Source organism: Eretmochelys imbricata, chromosome 5, assembly GCF_965152235.1.
Source record: "Eretmochelys imbricata isolate rEreImb1 chromosome 5, rEreImb1.hap1, whole genome shotgun sequence".
NCBI lineage: Eukaryota > Metazoa > Chordata > Testudines > Cheloniidae > Eretmochelys > Eretmochelys imbricata.
The window spans coordinates 135,656,411-135,677,363 of record NC_135576.1 but is presented as its reverse complement, the minus strand read 5'-3'; the positions used below and the strand labels follow the sequence as shown (position 1 = coordinate 135,677,363).

The 20,953-nt window shown below is 49.6% G+C and overlaps 1 protein-coding gene across 3 annotated transcripts in view; it reads right to left on the bottom strand.

The window, feature by feature from the left end:
* Positions 1-20,953, bottom strand: part of LOC144265360 (class I histocompatibility antigen, F10 alpha chain-like) — a 343,097-nt gene that overhangs the window by 258,790 nt on the left and 63,354 nt on the right. Inside the window, exons 7-8 of one of the 3 annotated variants that reach the window (XM_077817991.1) lie at positions 17,717-17,758; positions 15,447-17,171 (exon numbers count right to left, since the gene is read on the bottom strand). The exons of the other annotated variants lie outside the window; for them this stretch is intronic. Of the exons in view, the coding sequence (XP_077674117.1) occupies positions 17,167-17,171; positions 17,717-17,758 (47 nt within the window). The 3' untranslated portion in view covers positions 15,447-17,166. Of the gene's footprint in view, positions 1-15,446; positions 17,172-17,716; positions 17,759-20,953 lie in introns of those variants that run through there. 3 annotated transcript variants of the gene reach the window in all.

Below are 20,953 nucleotides of genomic sequence, written 5' to 3'. Positions count from 1 at the left end.
TAGGTTAAGGTGGGACAATTTTCCTCCAGCTCGGCCTTTGTCCCTTAGAGTCATTGGGGTTTGTCTTTTTTGGTTTCCCTTTTCCTGCTTCCCTCCCTCCACTGGCGAGGAGGGGACTGCTCTCTAGCCCTCATGGTGGGAGGCCCTCCCAAAGAGATGGGACAGGAAGCGTGCTCTGAGATGGCTCCTCACTGGTGACCTGAGCCATCCCTGGGCCATCTGGGGAACCCTCAGCCCTGGAAATGCTGCTGGAAATGGCCTACCTTGATTATCACTACAAAAGGTTCCCCCCCTTCCCCCACTCTCCTGCTGGTCATAGCTCACCTTACCTGGTCATTCTTGTTACAGTCTGTATGGTAACACCCATTGTTTCATGTTTTCTGTGTATATAAAGACAGGTTTCAGAGTAGCAGCCGTGTTAGTCTGTATTCGGAAAAAGAAAAGGAGGACTTGTGACACCTTAGAGACTGGTTAGTCTCTAAGGTGCCACAAGTACTCCTTTTCTTTTTGTGTATATAAAATCTCCCCTCCGTATTTTCCACTATATGCATCCGATGAAGTGAGCTGTAGCTCACGAAAGCTTATGCTCAAATAAATTTGTTAGTCTCTAAGCTTAGTTAGTGTGTTTTGTCTTATTTGCTTAGCAGTCTGCTTTGTTCTGTTTGCTATCTCTTTAGCCACCAAAAATCTGCCTTTTATAGTTAATACAACTTATTTTGTTTATTATTAAACCCAGTTTATGTAATTTCTAACGGGGGCAGGGGGGTCCACATCTCTCTTCACATTGAGGAGGTGGGCGACATTTTATGAGCTTGTGCTGTACAGATATTTCTATACAGTGCTGTCAGGTTCCTCCCCCACTCTGAACTCTAGGGTACAGATGTGGGGACCTGCATGAAAATCTCCTAAGCTTACTTTTACCAGCTTAGGTTAAAACTTCCCCAAGGTACAAATTAATTTTATCCTTTGCCCTTGGAATATCCACTGCCACCACCAAACTCTAACTGGGTTTACTGGGAAACGTAGTTTGGACACTTCTTTCCCCCCAAAATCCTCCCAACCCTTGCACCCCACTTCCTGGGAAAGGTTTGGTAAAAATCCTCACCAATTTGCATAGGTGACCACAGACCCAAACCCTTGGATCTGAGAACAATGAGAAAGCATTCAGTTTTCTTACAAGAAGAATTTTAATAGAAATAGAAGTAAAGGAATCACCTCTGTAAAATCAGGATGGTAGATACCTTACAGGGTAATTAGATTCAAAACATAGAGAATCCCTCTAGGCAAAACCTTAAGTTACAAAAAAGACACACAGACAGGAATAGTCATTCTATTCAGCACAGTTCTTTTCTCAGCCATTTAAAGAAATCATAATCTAACACATACCTAGCTAGATTACTTACTAAAAGTTCTAAGACTCCATTCCTGTTCTATTCCCAGCAAAAGCAGCATACCGACAGACACAGACCCTTTGTTTCTCTCCCTCCTCCCAGCTTTTGAAAGTATCGTGTCTCCTCATTGGTCATTGTGGTCAGGTGCCAGCGAGGTTACCTTTACCTTCTTAACCCTTTACAGGTGAGAGGATTTTTCCTCTGGCCAGGAGGGATTTTAAAGGGGTTTACCCTTCCCTTTATATTTATGACAAGTGCAAGAAAATATTATTTTGGGTTTATCCCCCAGCAGAGGTGTGCAGGTGAGTGCTGGGTGAATCCTCTCACACGGAGCTGACTTCAGTCTGTGGCTGCAGTGGGGTGTGGCCCTACCTGTGTGTGTGCTGCAAGAGACCGGAGAGCCGAATTCAGCAAAACAGGGAGAGGGCATGTAGGCTGGTGGAGCAGGAGAACCCCCCAGTACATCGGGGGGTCCAACCCATCACAGATTGATTGTAGACACACATTTGAAAAACCTGTGAGATAGCAAAATAATTATATTTTCTGAGATCAATGCAAAGGAGTCATGAAATCTTTAATTTTTATAAAAGTTTATTGATTTTGCAGAACAAGCACAACTAACATTGTCAGAATGAAGAACACTAGAATGAAGTAATAGAAGAGTAAAGCATGTGCTACATAACAAAGCCAAAACTTATTAACATAGCATTACCATTTGTAGCATATAGCATAGTGTTAACATTCATATGCTACCCCTGAGGGGATTCTGTGCCCCCCAAAATAAAAATTCAGTGCACGACATTGTAAAATTCTGCATCTTTCATTTGTCAAAGCAGCACAATATAATCATACCATTTTCAGTTGTTTCGGTAATTTATTTCAAAATAGCTGTCAACAATACAGACAACAAAGCAGATTCAGGAAATGGGTTTTGATAAACAGATTGCTTACCAGGCACATTTCTAGGGCTCCACAGGGCAGATGGCAATATTAATATATTTCAATGTATGTCAAGCACAGAAGGATATGTTTACCCAGCAAAGAAAACCCTGTGGCTGTGTGGTGTTTAGAAGTTGCTTGTGATTATTAGAATTGGGAGCACTGGCCATTGGGAGTCTGAAAGGACAGGAAACAGGAAGGAGAGGGGAGGAGTTGAGAGGCTGGGAGAGAGCTACAGAGGGTGCAGCAGCAGCTTGGTAAAGAGGTTTCCACTTTGAAAATAAAGTCCTGTTGAAGCTTGTTCGTACCTTGCCTGGTTGATACAACAGGCTGGCCCATGCCAGCTGAGTTGAGTTAGGCTTCTGGGGCTTGGCTATGGGGTTGTTTCATTGCTGTGCAGACTTCTGGGCTCAGACTAGAGCCAGAGCTCTGAGACCCTCGCACCCTGTAAGGTCCTAGATCCCGGGCTCCAGCCCCAATCCAGCAATCTGCACAGCAGTGAAACAGCGCAAGGGCCAGGCCTGCCCCAGAAACACCTTTGGACCCTGCCTGCCCCTCCGTGCTGGGTGCACCGAGATAGCAAATGAGAGGGACAGAGTCTCGCACACATGCCCAGCCCTGCCCCCCAATCCAGGTGTGGGTAGGCAGGCTCAGTCTGGCAGGATCCAAGTGGGGAGGGGCTTCAGATGGGGTGATGCAGATGTGCAGGGAGAAGGTTCTGTGTGGGGCACGGTGAGTGCAGTTGCCTCAGTGTGGGTGTGGGGGGCATCTGGGTGCAGGGGGAAGGGGACTCTGCAGGGAGGTCCGTGGAACATGGTTGGGGCTTGGCAGGCATGTCTGGGTACGGGGGACTCAGTGGAGGGATCCGGGCCCTGGGGGAGCTTGGCGGGGTGGTCCAGGTGCAGGGGGGTGGGTAGAACATTGCATCATGGGATACCTGCTCAGAATGCGGCAAAGTAATTTAACAACATCACAACACCAGACGCACTGGTTCAGAAGGGAAGTTGTTTGCTTGTGCCCTGCCTCTGGACTCACACAGGTGTGGTAGAAAAACATAGACAGGAAAACCTGTCCTGTGCAGACAAGGCCTAAGATCAGAGTTTCTTTCCTATTCCCCTTTAGATGAAACCACCTGGATTCTCTTCCTAGCCCAGGGGCTGTAAGTACACTGTGAAGTTCCTTTCACTCGACATTACCACGAGTTCATAAAAGCAGCCAGTTAACTGTCTAACAGAATCTCTAATGATCATTTTTGTTCCATTCTAGGTTGATCAGGTATTTTGAGATACCAGGGAATTAGATTCAATATCTTTTCTCTGTCATGACTCTGAAATGAACATTTTGATATTTTTTCTGATAAGTGCCTCTATAAAAAAATGAAGTAGAAAGCTAATCAGAAAAGAAACATACTGTAGTTAATGCATCTGGATTCTAAATGTCTGCGGATTAATCCCCCAACCCTGTGGAGTAGGTACAAGAAATGTGGTCATGGATTTCACATTCTTAGTCCAGGGCTTTGTAGAGGAGACACGTATCATGAAGGAGAACTACAGACCCATGACAGTGGCAGTATGTAACCCTAAAGGGAACAATCAGCACCTCAGTCATCTAGATAACCCGTCTAGATCTAGGAATGCATGGTACCTGTAGGGAATAAACAGCAGAGCCCTCCTAGACTCTGTAATTTAAAAGAAACATGTCAAGAGACTTTCCTGAAGGTCCCGTCTCACCCCATGAAGGCCCATTTTCGCATTCTTCTCCTCTGCAGATGAATGATTCTGAGAAACTCAGACCTATGTTATTCCTCCTCATGCAAAGCAAGAAAATCACAAATAAAACATCATCCCCACTAAGCCTTGGTCAGGGCATTGCATTTCAAATCCAGTGGAGACCATTATTGCTCCTGAATGTATCCATTTTATTAAATAATTTACTGTCAAGTATAAATGAAAAGTCACAGAGAATAAGATAATAAGGTTGTAGCTGAGTGGCAGCAAAAGTCTCTTTTAGTCTCTATCGGTGCTCATACCATGTTCCTCCCCACAGTGTCTGATCACCTTTCAGTAGTGTGATAAGCAACCTTCTGCCTATGTTTTTTGTCCTTTCATCCTTTCTGGGGGAGAAGTTCTGCAGAAAAGGACCTGGGGATTACAGTGGATGAGAAGCTGGATATGCGTCAGCAGTGTGCCCTTGTTGCCAAGAAGGCCAACAGCATATTAGGATGAATTAGTAGGAGCATTGCCAGCAGGTGGAGGGAAATTATTATTCTCCTCTATTCAGCACTGGTGAGGCTATGTCTGTTGTGCCCAGTTTTTTGGGACCCCACTGCAGAAAGGATGTGGATAAATTGGAGAGAATCCAGCAGACACCAACGAAAATCACTAGGGGGCTGGGGCACATGACTTAGGAAGAGAGGCTGAGGGAACTGGGTTTAATTTAGTCTTCAGAAGAGAAGAGTGAGGGGGGATTTGATAGCAGCCTTCAACTACCTGAAGGGGGGCTCCAAAGAGGATGGAGCTCGGCTGTTCTCAGTGGTACCAGATGACAGAACAAGGAGCAATGGTCTCAAGTTGCAGTGGTGGGAGGTCTAGGTTGGATATTAGGAAACACTATTTCACTAGGAGGGTGGCGAAGCACTGGAATGGGTTACCTAGGGAGGTGGTGGAATCTCCGTCCTTAGAGGTTTTTAAGGCCTGGCTTGACAAAGCCCTGGTTGGGATGATTTAGTTGGTGTTGGTCCTGCTTTGAGCAGGGGGTCGGACTAGATGACCTCCTGAGGTCTCTTCCAACCCGGATATTCTATGATTCTATTATTCTGATGTTCAGTCGTGTCTGAGCTATAATGGAATTTCTTACCATAGTTTCATAGATTCATAGATATTAAGGTCAGAAGGGACCATTATGATCATCTAGTCTGACCTCCTGCACAATGCAGGCCACAGAATCTCACCCACCCACTCCTGCAATAAACTTCTCACCTATGTCTGAGCTATTGAAGTCCTCCAATCCTGGTTTAAAGACTTCAACGTGCAGAGAATCCTCCAGCAAGTGACCCGTGCCCCATGCTACAGAGGAAGGCGAAAAAACCCCAGGGCCTCTTCCAATCTGCCCTGGAGGAAAATTCCTTCCCGGCTCCAAATATGGCGATCAGCTGAATCCTGAGCGTCTGGGCAAGATTCATCAGCCAGATACCCAGGAAAGAATTCTCTATAGTATCTCAGATCCCAGCCTATCCCACCCCAGATCAGGGAGGCATTTATAGCGTTTCTCACCTGTGTGTATTCTCTGATGTGCAATAGAGTCTGAGCTCTTACTGAAGCTTTTCCAAATATCACAGCATTTGAAGGGCTTCTCTCCAGTGTCACCCTCCAATGCCTATTAAAGCTGTCACTGTAGCTTTCCCCACACTCAGGGCATTTATAAGTGTAAGCAGAGTCAGGATGAGCTCCACCCTGACATCTGGTGGTGAGGTGTGGCAAGTTGTGGAAAAGAACTTCAGGGGCTGATCTCATTTGCATAGGCACACCCACCCCGCCTAGAATGAGGCCATAGCTGCCCAAATGGTCACTTTGGCTGTTGTGGGATCCCCAGTGTCTCTGTTATTGGGGCAGGAAGAATAAATTGTTATTACCCTGATTATGGGAACTGTGCTTGGAACTGTACTTGGCCTTTTGTTATGATGGAGGGACTCACCATCAACTAAGTAGCACTCGCTAGGCAAGGGACATGGGTTCCAAAACTCTGTGAATGGAGAGGGGTTTGAGACAGGTATTAGTACTGGGGGGGTGTGGGTTTGAAACACCAATTGCACCTGTCTCTTTACACTGTAGATTGTCAGAGTTAATTTTGGGTCTATTAAGAGTCTTGCTACAGGTAGTGTGCTGAGTTCACTTTGGCCTTATGGTGCACCAGCCCTAAGGCTCCCACTGTTATGAGCCGCAATCACTGTGTCAAGAAGTGGGGAGCCGGAAGATCTAGAGTGCAGTTGTGCTGTTCGTGGATAGGCTGGCGAAGCCAAGCTGTGCAGAGCGGAGCTGTTTGTGGTGGAGTGGAGCGGAGCCCCGTGGGGCAGTCAGCTTCAGGACACGTAAGGTGCCCCTTACCTCTTTCCCCACACACAGGCACATTTTAGCCAAACTGGGGAGTAACACTCTGCAGATGAACTTTTGAACTCTGGGGCTGGACTTTTTGGACTTTGGGTGATTTGTGGATTGCTGGACTCAAGAGACGTTTGGGTTCTGGGACTCAAGAACCCGAGGGAAAGGATGTGGCCCAATTTGCTGGGGTGGGTCTTTGCTCGTGGTTTGGTTAATGAACACTAGTTGTGGTGTTTCCCCAATTTAATGCTGATGTCGTTTATCTCATGTTATTAAAGATTCTCTGCTCCACCGAGACTCTCTGCTTGCGAGAGGGGAAGTATTGCCTCTTTGAGGCGCCCAGGGGGTGTGTAGGATTTTCCCAGGTCACTGGGTGGGGGCTCAAGCCAGTTTTGCATTTGCTTTGATGAGAGGGAACCCCTGTGTACTGAACCCGGCCCTTGCTGCTATCAACTTGGCCTGGCAGAAGGGTTACATAAGAGAAAACACATGGGAGAGAAACCTTATGTGTGAGAAGCTTTGAACTGTACTGGAAGCTTTGTCCACAGCGTTGTTCACCGTGTGGATTCTCTGACGTACAACAAGGTGTGAGTGCCGAGCAAAGCTCGTCCCATACCGGGGGCATTTGTAGGGCTTCAATCCTACGTGGATTCTCTGATGGTTAATGAGGGCAGTGCTGCGAGAGAAGCACTTCCCACAGGCAGGGCATCCACAGGGTCTCCCTCTGGTGTGCTGTCTCTGCTGTGAAATAAGCTGGGAGCTCAGACTGAAGCTTTCCCTGCACTCGGCACATCGATAGCGTTTTTCTCCTATGTGGATTGTTTGCTGTGCAGAGTAATGTGGGCTGAAGTCCCAGCAAAGCTTTTCCCACAGACACCAAGCATACCGGATCTGTCTCCAGTGGGGATTCTCTGCTGAGCAGTTTCTTTGATTTTTCCAACCCTCTGCTCCGGTGAGTGGATTCACCCTGTCTCTGCCCTGGCTGTTTCCCTGTTGCCCCGTGTTGTGGGCTGAGTCTTCCAAGTTCTTCCCATCCCTCGTCTCCAGCAAACATCCCCTTTGGCTCTTCCCAAACTGTCCTGTGTGGTTCCACTTCCTCAGGACTCCCAGTGACAGAGTGATTTTATATAGCTGCCTTCACTTCCCCTCTCGGTCACGGGTTTGCTTTCTGCTTTGTTGTTGTTTGTTTTGTTTTTTTACCAGTGTAACCCCCCAAGGAGCTGACCTGGGGCTCTGCCTGTGGGCAGCTGAGGGAGGGGCACTGTCCCTGGCAGGGAGGCGAAGCCAAGGCAGATTCAGAGTCTGCCCGGCAACCACTAGGGAGTGAGATGCCCTCCCAGGGAGCTCAGGAAAGGGGAGAATCCATTTTTGAGTCAGTCTGGAGCCAGGCAGGGCAAGGGCAGGCCTGGCTGTGTGGGGAGCTGGGGAGTCCCAGGCCAGCATGCAGGGTTCCCCTGACAACTGGCCTCTAGGGACCTGACAGCAGATCCCTCCGCTGGGCTTTTCCTTCCCCACTGATTACTCCCACTTTGTAGAGTTTTGCTGGGAAACTTCCCCAGCCAGGCTGAGTTCGCCCCCAGCTCCCTAGGAGAGACCAGTCACCACATGGCCAGCTCTGCTCCGGCTGCTAGTCCAGGGCTGGCCTGCTGGGAGTGTGTCTGGACGCTGGGCTAGGAGACGACAGTTTGGAGTTTAGTCCAGTTCTGTAATCTGCACCTTGAGCCCTGCACCCCTGGGTGGTGAGGGGAAATCCTGGGACAAAGCCGCCTGATTCCTGCCTGAAGAGACTCCCTGCCAGCAGAGATCAGCCCCTCTGCCGTGACCGAGGGGTCCAGAGTCATCTCTGAATCCGAGGATCATTCATGGAGTTTGTGAATGCACCATCTTTTAGTTAGTCAGTCCGGGAATTTGTTTTGGGGACCCCCTACTCCTTGAACTGTGTCCTCAAGCCAGGGAGTACGGGTTTGGGGATTTTATCAGCGGGTGCATATTAAACCTGTGGAGGGACTGACCACCTCCTCCCACTTGTGAGTCCTTTGGGCTGTACTGAACCCAGTACACGCTTAAGCCACGCTGCTAAACCATTGCAGAGAAGATATCGTGGTCACAGGTCATCAAGGCCCAACAAGGTACGCGTACCAATAGGACACTAATCTTACATTTGCTACATCAGGTCACGTGACTGGGGAAAGTCACGGGTATTGTCAGCGTGGGCACGAAGAATAGTGTTTTACCCTGTTATGTTATATTTGTCTCTGGTTTAATACAATTACTGTGTTGAATATATTCTATGTATTTGTGTGATTTCTTGGGAGTCTCCAACTTTCTGGCAGGTAAGTGGGGGTTACCCTGGGGTTGGCATTTTCCTCCCAAGCCACCTTGGGGACCCTGCCAGGAAGGAGTGAGGGTGCTGGAGGCACCGCCAAATACATTAGAATCACAGAATATCAGGGTTGGAAGGGACCTCAGGAGGTCATCTAGTCCAACCCCCTGCTCAAAGCAGGACCAATCCCCAATTAAATCATCCCAGCCAGGGCTTTGTCAAGCCTGACCTTAAAAAGTTCTAAGGAAGGAGATTCTACCACCTCCCTAGGTAACGCATTCCAGTGTTTCACCACCCTCCTAGTGAAAAAGTTTTTCCTAATATCCAACCTAAACCTCCCCCACTGCAACTTGAGACCATTACTGCTTGTCCTGTCCTCTTCTACCACTGAGAATAGTCTAGAACCATCCTCTCTGGAACCACCTCTCAGGTATAGAATCATAGAATCATAGAATATCAGGGTTGGAAGGGACCTCAGGAGGTCATCTAGTCCAACCCCCTGCTCAAAGCAGGACCAATCCCCAATTTTTGCCCCAATCCCTAAATGGCCCCCTCAAGGATTGAACTCACAACCCTGGGTTTAGCAGGCCAATGCTCAAACCACTGAGCTATCCCTCCCCCCAAAAACAAATAGTTCAGAGCCCAGACCCTTAGTCATAGAATATCAGGGTTGGAAGGGACCTCAGGAGATCATCTAGTCCAACCCCCTGCTCAAAGCAGGACCAAGCCCCAGTTTTTGCCCCAGATCCCTAAATGGCCCCCTCAAGGATTGAACTCACAACCCTGGGTTTAGCAGGCCAATGCTCAAACCACTGAGCTATCCCTCCCCCCATTGAAGTTGAAAGCAGGTATCAAATCCCCCCTCATTCTTCTCTTCTGCAGACTAAACAATCCCAGTTCCCTCAGCCTCTCCTCATAAGTCATGTGTTCCAGACCCCTAATCATTTTTGTTGCCCTTCTCTGGACTCTCTGCAGTTTATCCACATCCTTCTTGTAGTGTGAGGCCCCAAACTGGACACAGTACTCCAGATAAGGCCTCACCAATGTCGAATAGAGGGGGATGATCACGTCCTTCGATCTGCTCGCTATGCCCCTACTTATACATCCCAAATGCCATTGGCCTTCTTGGCAACAAGGGCACACTGCTGACTCAGATCCAGCTTCTCGTCCACTGTCACCCCTAGGTCCTTTTCCGCAGAACTGCTGCCTAGCCATTCGGTCCCTAGTCTGTAGCTGTGCATTGGGTTCTTCCATCCTAAGTGCAGGACCCTGCACTTATCCTCATTGAACCTCATCAGATTTCTTTTGGCCCAATCCTCCAATTTGTCTAGGTCCCTCTGTATCCTATCCCTGCCCTCCAGCGTATCTACCACTCCTCCCAGTTTAGTATCATCCGCAAATTTGCTGAGAGTGCAATCCACACCATCCTCCAGATCATTTATGAACATATTGAAGAAAACCGGCCCCAGGAGCAACCCCTGAGGCACTCCACTTGACACCGGCTGCCAACTAGACATGGAGCCATTGATCACTACCCGTTGAGCCTGACAATCTAGCCAACTTTCTACCCACCTTACAGTGCATTCATCCAGCCCATACTTCTTTAACTTGCTGACAAGAATACTATGGGAGACCGTGTCAAAAGCTTTGCTAAAGTCAAGAAACAATACATCCGCTGCTTTCCCTTCATCCACAGAACCAGTAATCTCATCATAGAAGGCGATTAGATTAGTCAGGCATGACTTGCCCTTGGTGAATCCATGCTGACTGTTCCTGATCACTTTCCTCTCATGTAAGTGCTTCAGGATTGATTCCTTGAGGACCTACTCCATGATTTTTCCGGGGACTGAGGTGAGGCTGACTGGCCTGTAGTTCCCAGGATCCTCCTCCTTCCCTTTTTTAAAGATTGGCACTACACTAGCCTTTTTCCAGTCATCTGGGACTTCCCCCGTTCGCCACGAGTTTTCAAAGATAATGGCCAATGGCTCCGCAATCACAGCCGCTAATTCCTTTAGCACTCTCGGATGCAACTCGTCCGGCCCCATGGACTTGTGCACGTCCAGCTTTTCTAAATAGTCCCTAACCACCTCTTTCTCCACAGAGGGCTGGCCATCTACTCCCCATGTTGTGATGCCCAGTGCAGCAGTCTGGGAGCTGACCTTGTTCGTGAAGACAGAGGGAAAAAAAGCATTGAGTACATTAGCTTTTTCCACATCCTCTGTCACTAGGTTGCCTCCCTCATTCATTAAGGGGCCCACACTTTCCTTGACTTTCTTCTTGTTGCCAACATACCTGAAGAAACCCTTCTTGTTACTCTTGACATCTCTCGCTAGCTGCAGCTCCAGGTGCGATTTGGCCCTCCTGATTTCATTCCTACATGCCTGAGCAATATTTTTATACTCTTCCCTGGTCATATGTCCAACTTTCCACTTCTTGTAAGCTTCTTTTTTATGTTTAAGATCCGCTAGGGTTTCACCATTAAGCCAAGCTGGTCGCCTGCCATATTTACTATTCTTTCGACACATCGGGATGGTTTGTCCCTGTAACCTCAACAGGGATTCCTTGAAATACAGCCAGCTCTCGTGGACTCCTTTCCCCTTCATGTTAGTCCCCCAGGGGATCCTACCCATCCGTTCCCTGAGGGAGTCGAAGTTTGGTTTCCTGAAGTCCAGGGTCTATATCCTGCTGCTTACCTTTCTTCCCTATCCATTCATAGGAAAACATAAAGAAGATACACCCTGCTGGGTGGGTGGCGGGATCCAGAAGAACCCAGACCTGTCCATCGAAACCTGTTCGCAGATTAGCATGAAAGAAGGTAACTGGGTGGAGAGGGGGCACGACACTAATTCAAGAAACAATAGATGGAGACAGACAGAGGAGCACAAGGGAAGCAATGGGACAACACTGGTCAGCACGATCAGCTGTGATAACAGGACACCAGCAGCCTCACCATCGTCAGGTTTTTTGCAGACACCTTGGAGGGATTTGAAGGAGGCTAATAAGGTAGCCGTGCGGGTGCTGATGGGGGCTTCTGCCAAGTGTGGGGGGCAGCATGGGGGGTGGGAGTTACAGCTGGGGGGGTGAGCTGAGAATTCTGACTCAGCAAGATTTCGACAGAGCGTCGATGTGAGAACCTACAGAGAGGTCCGAGACCAAAATGACACCCAAGTTATGGGCCTGAGTGACAGGCAAGAGGCTGGTGGTGTCCACAGTGATTGAGAAAGGCGATAGCAGGGAGAACTGGGGGCGGGGTGGCGTAGATTAGGAGCTCTGTTTTTGCCACATTTAACTTGAACTGATGGTGAGACATCTACAAGGAGACAGAGACACAGGCCAAGATTTTCATCTGAAGAGAAGGAGACAGGTCTCTGCCTTTTCAAAGAAACTCGGGTCACTGCTGGGACAGAGCTGGGCAATGCCTGGGCAAGGGGAGCAGCCCAGGGTATGATTGTATTTAAGAGCTACTGGAACTAAGGGCATGTCTACACCATTAGCAGCTACAGGTTTACAGAGTTTTTTTCTTTCATCCACCTAGGTGCCTTCAGTGGGGGTTAGGTCAGCCTGTCTGTCACACAGGCCATGAATGCTTCAGAAGCTTCGGTTGATCTAAATTTTAGGTGTAGACGCGGCCTCAAAGCAGGTGACTTCCCCCAACTCTGCAGAGAAGCAAAGTGAAAAGGCTGCACCTGGAGCTAAAGGAAGGACAGGTGTGAGGAGACAAGTCTTAATGCGGCTGCTGCAGACACACAAAGAGAGTGAAGATGGAGCTGAGAACTGCCTGGTGTCTTGGGGCCTTGCTCCTTCCCATATGGACTCTGCCTTGAGCGTCCCTTTGCCACACTAACCTACATACCTTCTTCTGCTGGATTCCAGGGGATTAATAAATGCTCCTTTGTTCTCAAAGGCTGTTTTGCAGAATACTGACTGGGTTCCTAAGACAGTGGGGCCAGAACCTCAAAGGGATTTAGGTGCCTCGTTCCCATTGAAATGAACAGGAGCTGGGAGCTGAAACATCACTGAGGATCTGGGCGGTAAAGTCTGCGCAGGAATCTAAACACAGGTGGATTTGCTGTAGGTGTAAACGGTGGGAAGCAGGAGGTGCTGGAGGCCAAAGGCCCAGTCCCAGAGTCATTCAGGCTGCCCGGCCTGCCCTTGTGGGTCAGTGTGAACCTTGGGGCCTGGTCACTCCCAGGAGCCTGTTTAAAGGCAGAGCAAAGCACAGAGCCTGTCAAACTGTGACGGACGAGCCGGTCAGCCCCCTCATCCATCCATGCCCCCGTTCATGTCCCCCTTAACCCCACCCACCATCAGAGCCTCCAGTGCCCTGTGCTGGGGGAGCCCCTGGAGAGCTGTAGCTAGTTCCCTGTCTGGGGGAGCCAAGGGGGGGTGCAGAGCTGTTCACTGCTGCACCCACACAGCGTCAGCTGCATGACTTCCCCTCCCCAGATGTGTGGGGGAGGAGGAGTGTACGGAAACCTACATGGGGAGAGTAATTGCCGGCTGAGAGGTTCCCACAGCTTCCCCGCCAGGAAACCACCCAGATCACGGGTTCCTCTCACTGGCCTCAGACAGCTCCCCCTTCTCCCCATCTCACAGCCCATGGACCCCTGTGTCCCAGTGCCCCCTCCCACGGTGCTGAGCCAGCCTCCCTAGGGCCTTGTCTGTACCAGGAGAAGAGCTGTTTTCCTGCCATGTCTTACACCAAACACAGTGACTAACAGGAGCTAACATCTGAGTGAAGATGAGGTAGGTGTCAGTTTAACACGAGTTAGCAGGTCAAGTTAAAGACAAGGCTCCCCGCTAGGCTGTCCCTTGACCTGTTAACGTGAGTGGAGATTACACATGGCCTTGTCTTCACTAGGATTTTAGCCCATGTTCCCTGACACACTGTGAGAAACACCTCTTGTCTAGTGTGGACACACCCTACACCAGCAGACTGGCTGTGCTGAGCCAGGCTGAGAGCACCAGAAAATGGAAGTAGCCAGCCATGCGATACCTATTGTCTTCCCTTTGTGTAGAATAATGAATTACTGTCTTGGATCAATTTCCCACTCAATCATCCTAATCTTCCCCAAGACAAATCCCACAGGGCTGTAGCCTCCTTGCAGACTGAGCACCAACCGTATCGATCTCCAGCTCAGTCCTGCAGATGGTTCCACAGGAAGTTCAGTCTATGTTCTTCGCTGGCGATCTTATCAGACCCCTGAAGCCTTTGGCCGCTCTGTGTAGTGCCAGGGGTCCTTTGTAAACACGCTTTGGGAGTCATTGGTCCTCTCTCCTCATAGATCCCTACTAGAAAACGGCCGAAACCAAACCAGTGCTGACGGAAGTGATTGCTGGGGTCCGCTCCAAATATTCTCACTGCTGACGTTGATGGCCACTTAGCATGGAGCAGGTGATGAATGCAGGTTGCCCCCTTCACACGATTTAGCGTCATATTTAAATAAATACAAATCAATGTGGCCAAATTACAGTTAGAATGAACAAATGGTCACTCTCAGAGGGGTAGCCGTTTTAGTCTGGATCTGTAAAAGCGGCAAAGAGTCCTGTGGCACCTCGTAGTCGAACAGACGTCTTGGAGCATGAGCTTTCGTGGGCGAATCCCCCCGTCGTCGGAGGCACGGAGTGGAAATTTCCAGAGGCGAGTGTAAATGTGCAAGCAAGAATCAGGCTAGGGATAACGAGGCTGCACTTGTGCAAGTCTCTTCATGAGGTTGATGGAGTTCCGCTCTATACGGCTAAATGCGGTGCCTTGCATGGTGTCAAGTATCGTACTTTAGCCGTATGGAGCGGACATGTACATGTACATGTTTAAGAATATTCACTGTGTGATAAAGGCTCTTTCCCTGGAAAAAGGTCCTGTTAACCCATAGAGGGTCATTGCACCCCGAGGGGGAGGAGAGAGCTGTAAATTGTGAGGGCAAAAGAGGAGGTCTTAAGTGGGGTTCCACAGGGATCTGTTCTGGGTCCAGTGTTTAACATCGTTATTAATGACCTGGATGTATGTACGGAGAGCAGACTGATCAATGCTGCAGATGACACAAAGCTGCGGGGTGGGGGGAAGGAGGTTGCCAACACTTTGGAGGACAGAACCAAAATTCAGAGGGATTTGGATAAATTGGAGAACTGGGCAATAGGCAACAAAATGAAATTCAACAAAGATCAATGCGAGGTGCGCCACGTAGGGAAGGAAAACCAAATGCACAAATACAGAATGAGGCAAACTGGCTCGGCAGCAGCGCTGCTGAGAAGGATCTGGGAGTGGTGGTGGGTGGGTGTTTGTTAGTGGAAAGGCTTGAATCATAAAAGATGAAGAGTTCAGGTGTACTAAGTGTTTCTTTCAAACTCTGATACTAATGGTAAATAAACCACAAACGGCTGAAAAAGTTTTGAATCTGTTTCTCTCTCTCTATGCAGATACACCTACAATAACCGTATTTGACAAAACTCGCACACAAACTTAAACCTGTTTCCTGAAAGTATTTTTAATGCTAATAGTTGCATCTACTTGACATTTTTCTAAATACTTTCTCAACATTTCAGATAAATTACATCTTTCTTGGAGACAAGTATCAGGGGGTAGTCGTGTTAGTCTGTATCCCCAAGAACAACGAGGAGTCCGGTGGCACCTTAAAGACTAACAGATTTATTTGCGCATAAGCTTTTGTGGGCCCAAAACCTTTTCTTAGAGGTATTTTTAGGCTATACAGTGGTTTGATTTTATTTTTCATTTAATGCACTAAGAATATAAACAACATAGGCCCTGGGTATATTTCACAGCACTGTTTGTGTTCATTGAACAGGGGAACTTGTGGTATGAGAAGTGTTTCTCTTGAGTCTGGGCCTTGACTATATCTTGACCAAGAAATTTGGAGCTTAACAAAAAATAATTAACTATCCCTGCATTGAGGGCTGCTCTGAAGAGGACGGTGATCAATCGTTCTCCAGTTGATAGTTGGAGAAGGGGGGATTTAGGTTACACATTAGGAAAAACTCTCTAGCTCTAAGGACAGTTCACTGTGGAACAGGTTGCCACAGACTCACAGGCCAGTGCTCTCTTGGCTCCGTATGGCCCCGGGAGGAACCGGCCTTTAGAGTATTGACCCTACATAAGGTCACGCTTTGCTCGGGGTTTAAGCTGTATGCTTCTCCTCCGCCTTCCAGTACCACACGTCTGAGCCTCCAGCATGCCTGCCTCTCTTCAGCCTGCAGCGATTCTCAGCCAGCGCAGCACCGACGGGTTTATTGTACGTCTGGAGCAGATTACAAGACGTTCTCAGGGGCGTCCATCTGGGTCTGTCCCCATCCAGGTGGGATCAGGCCACTCTTTGTTCCCAGCCCAGAAGTGACTCTTCCTTTCTGTGGCCCACCCCATATCACCTCCAAGGCCCCGCCTCCATCTTTGTCTACTTTCCCGGGAAAACAGGTCTCCAGGTGACTCTCTCTTCAGCTCTTTGTTCTCTCCGCTGCCCATAACTGGCTGGCTCCAAGTTCGGATGGGCCTTCGGGTCATCAGTCGCTGAGTTACAAAGTGTCCAGGCCACGATCTGGGGTCCAGGCTGCTAGACTGGGTCACACCTGGTCCTCTACAACAACAGACACCCCCCCTCCCACCTTGGGTAGACATGCAGCACATGGGGGAAACTGAGGCACACACAGTATACACACGCAACATTAGGAAAATGTCCCACTTCACCACACAGGTTGCTTAGAGAGGATATGGAATCCCCGTCATTGGAAGTTTTTAACAACAGGTTGGACAAACATCTGTCAGGGATGGTCTAGGTTAACTTGATGCTACCTGAGATTGTGGCTGGACTTGATGACCTTTAGGGCCCTTTTAGCCCAGCATTTCTATGGCTCTATCAATGGTGAAAAGGACATTAGAGGCACTTATAAACTAAACACAGACACTTATTCCTGTCCAACAAAATGCCTCAGCTGATGAGAGCAACAGCGCTGCCAGCTGCGAGTAGACCCGGCCATTGACCATGTTATAATCATGAAATTCTACAGAAAAGGAAGACGTCCCCCACCATAGATACACAAGCAGTTACTGCTCACAGATCTAGCGCCCCGTCCATGGTATGCAGACAGCACTGCGCAGCCAGAGCACTGAGTGCATCACTGAACGCTAGCAAATACGCAACTCTGACTAACAGAGTTTTTATCCATTCAAATTTTGGAAATTATTCTGTGCAAATAAAACATTATTACAGAAAACTATGACATCTGAAAAGCAAAAAGTGGTTCAGTGAGCAGACAGATGAGGCCGGAAATCCCACACAGGACACTCCAAGTGCCAGAGAAAAGCTAGGGAGGGGTTGACTGGTTCTTGCAGGGAGACAGAGCAGAGCTCATCCGTCTTCCTCTCTAGGCTCCCCTCACGTTGTGGCACAGACTCCAACAGGCTCAGTTAAGCTGCAGAAGTTAAACACAGGCAACGTCTATTAAAGGGAACCTGCCAGAATGTTTTGCAATGACAGTGCACGCTGCTGTGGGACGGTCGCCCTAGTGGCTGCAGGGTTCAGTGGACAAAATCTCGAACCCCACTGACAAAGCTTGTAGCTCCAGGGTCACAGACCCGGGTTCCTGGAGCCCCAAGTGCTGGGCTCTGTCTCTCCTGCTTCCTCCCTGCAGTTTCACTGGAGGCTGTTCTCTGAAGCAGCTGGAGTTATCCTTGCAAAAGCTGAGCTCAGTCCACGCTGTGTCAGCAGCCACAGAGAAATCCCTCTCACTAGAGTCTTTCACACCTAAATTCATTGCAGATAAAACAAGGGGGATTTGGCTACAAACCTGTTCCTGCACCCCCATGTGAATAAAAGGGAAATAAGAGATCCAGAACCCCCCCTGTCCCGCTCCTTGGGGCTGGTTTGCTAGAGGGTCCAATGACTTGGATTAGGTGTCTCTCTCCAGAGGCCTCAGTGAGAGCAGTGAACCCCTAGGTTACAGCCTCCATCACTTACCCTTGGCAGATAGGTCAGAGCCACTAGAGCCTTGGTCATTTTCTGTGCAGAGGAGGAGGAGAAGAGAGAGGATATTAGCATCTCTCACAGGGCAGGGTTTCAGCGGAGTTAGTAGATATGGGGACTCCTATCCAAAGGGAACAGTCATCACCTCACTCTCCCCTAGCAGTGAGCTGGTTGGTGCACAGACCAGTCTACAGGGCAGCTGCCCAGGATTTCCATTATTCCCATGCAAAAAATGTCACCACTGCAGGGGGTCAGCACTGCTCTGTGCTCTTCATGCCTCGTCAGAACGGGAGCCCGGAACACTCAACATTCAACGGCTGGCAAAGTAGGAGATGCTGGGCTAAGGATACTCAGGCCAAACAACCTCAACTCTGCCCCCTTCGGTCTGTTCCCAGAGGGGTCCCTCACGCAGACCTCAGACGTCACCCTCACCCCCTGCCAATGAACAGCAATTCCCGCCTCTTGAAAAGGGGATAAGGACAACCTGGGGAATTACAGACCAGTCAGATTAACTTCAGTTCCCAGAAAGAAAATGGAGCAAATAATTAAGCAATCACTTTGCAAACACCTAAAAGATAACAAGGTGATAAGTAACAGTCGGCATGGATTTGTCAAGATCAAATGGTGTCACACCAACCTGATAGCTTTCTGTGACAGGGTAACAAGCCTTGTGGATGGGGGAGAAGCGATAGATACGGTATCTCTAGACTTTAGTATGGCCTTGTCTACATTGGCACTTTAGAGCGCTGAAATTTCGTTGCTCAGGGTGGGAAAAAACACGCCCCTGAGCAATGCAAGTTTCAGCGCTCTCAAGTGCCCGTGAGGTCACAGCACCGGCGCGGGGAGCCGCTCTCCCAGCGCTTTCAGCTACGCCCCTCGTGGGGGTGGCTTTTTCAGAGCGCTGGGAGAGCTCTCTCCTAGCGACGGTGCCGCGATTACACGCTGGTGTCATGGCAGCGCTTTTACGGTGCTAATGTAGACGAAGCCTAAGACTTCGGCTACGGTCTCACATGGCCGTCTCACAAAGTAGGGAAATACAGCCTAGGTGGAGCTACTGTAAGGTGGGTGCAGAACTGGCTGGAAACCGCTCCCAGAGAGTAGTTCTCAGTGGTTCACAGTCAGGCTGGAAGGGCATCACAAGTGGGGTCCCACAGAGATCAGTTCTGGGTCCACTTCTATTCCATATCTTCAGCAATGATTTAGATGATGGCATAGAGAGTACACTGATACAGTTTGTGGAGATACTAAGCAGGAAGAAAAGGAGGACGTGTGGCACCTTAGAGACTAACCAATTTATTTGAGCATCAGCTTTCGTGAGCTACAGCTCACTTCATCGAATGCTTATGCTCAAATAAATTGGTTAGTCTCTAAGGTGCCACAAGTACTCCTTTTCTTTTTGCGAATACAGACTAACACGGCTGTTGCTCTGAAACTCCTCCTAAAGGTGCTTGGCAGGCAGCCCTCCTTCCCAGGTCCGTCCTGACAACACCCAGTTGAAAAGGGCCCCTCCCCAGCCCTCCTCAGCACGGTGACAATGAGCGAGTGAGTGAGCGTGGGGGAGAGGGAGCGACGGAGGGGAGGGAGATGGCGTGAGCGGGCCGGGACCTCAGCGAAGGGCGGCACAAGGGTGTTCAGTTTTGTAGGGTGTGGAAGTTGGCAACCCTAGATCCAGGGGCAACAACTCCAACCTCCACAGAGGCTGGGCAGGGGCAGGACATCAGCTTGGAGGGGAGGGGTGGGTGGGGCAGTGACATCACCAAGGCCTTTTGCAGGAACTCAGCCCATTGGGCAAAGGTGGTGGGGAGGGGGTGACCTCACAGAGAGACCCCGACATCAGCCGGGCAGGGCCGAGGTGCAGGTGGGCCAGGGCAGTCTCTGAGACCCCCCCGGCTTTGCTGCCGCACGTCTTCTTCTCCAGGTCTCCCCTCGAGGACGGGGAGAGAATTAGGATTCCCGTCTGTGAGCATGAGGAGGAGCCTCTGTGGAGTTTTCTCCTTTCCCACCACTGATTGTGCCAGAAAACAAACTTCCCTTGGACAAGGTCAGAGGCTCCGAGAGGTTTGGAACCTGCTGGGTCTGATGCACCTGCTGCAGGCAGAATTCTCGGCACAGAAAACACTGGCTTAAGGGGGCAGAATTTGATTTCCTACCTAGGACTTTGACCCTTGGCATCACTGGGGATCTTAGAGTTTATCCTTTATGGTTTCCCTTTTCCTCTTTCCTTCCTCCTTTCTCCTCTTCTCTTGCTTCTTTTTTCCCTTTTCCCAGTTTCCCTCCCTCTACCAAGGAGGGGTGTGTGTGGCGTGTGGGCGAGGGAGGGGGGGTTGCTCTCATTGCGGGAGGTCCTCACAAAGAGGTGGGTCCGGATCTGAGCGTGATCCCCTCTGATGGTGACCTGGGCCATCCTTTGAGACATCTGGTGAGACCTCTCAGCCTCCCACCCCTCAGCGTCTCAATGCTGATTGGCCGAGCTGGGGGCTATCGACAGTGAGGAGACTCAGGTCCTTTTGGTCTCCTTTCAAATCAGGCAAATAAGTCACAACCAATCCAATGTATGGGATTAATCTTGCTGCTTCTCTCCATTAATTGTCTCTGAGCAGTTCGTGATCTCCTTTCTTGTTCTAGGTCTTCTAAAATACTTGCTGAATAATTCCTATGAACAACTGTTGGTCTGCAGGTCACCTGAGAGCCCTTTATTCCCATCGGTCAATGTATGAGATTCAAGATGTGACAGACAGGTTGAAAGTCAGGAGCAGTGTTTCCTCTAATTTGTTACGTCCATGTAGGGAATGAATTTTGTTATGTGCACCAAGAGGGAAGTGAGGTGTGACCCCTCACCTGTCGCTTGGTGCAGATTCCAAAATTCATTCTGCACATGGACTGTGTGTGGTAGGGGTGAAGCTGAAGGGTTCGGAGTGTGGGAGGGGGCTCAGGTGGGGCAGAGGGTTGGGGTGTGGGCTGTGGGGTGGGGACGGGGACGAGGGGCTGAGGGCTAGGGCAGAGAGTTGGGGTGCAAGGGTTGAGGGGTCCGGCTGGGGGTGCGGGCTCTGGGGTGGGGCTGGGGATGAGGGGTTTAGGGTGCAGGTTGCCCCAGGGAGAGAGGGCTCCCCCCAGCCCTCTCTCACCACAGCAGCTCAGGGCCAGGTTAGAGGCACCTCTCTCCTGGCCGCAGCAGCTCCGGTGGGGCCGGGTTGGGACTGGGGGAGGGGACAGGATTTATTTTTCCTAAGT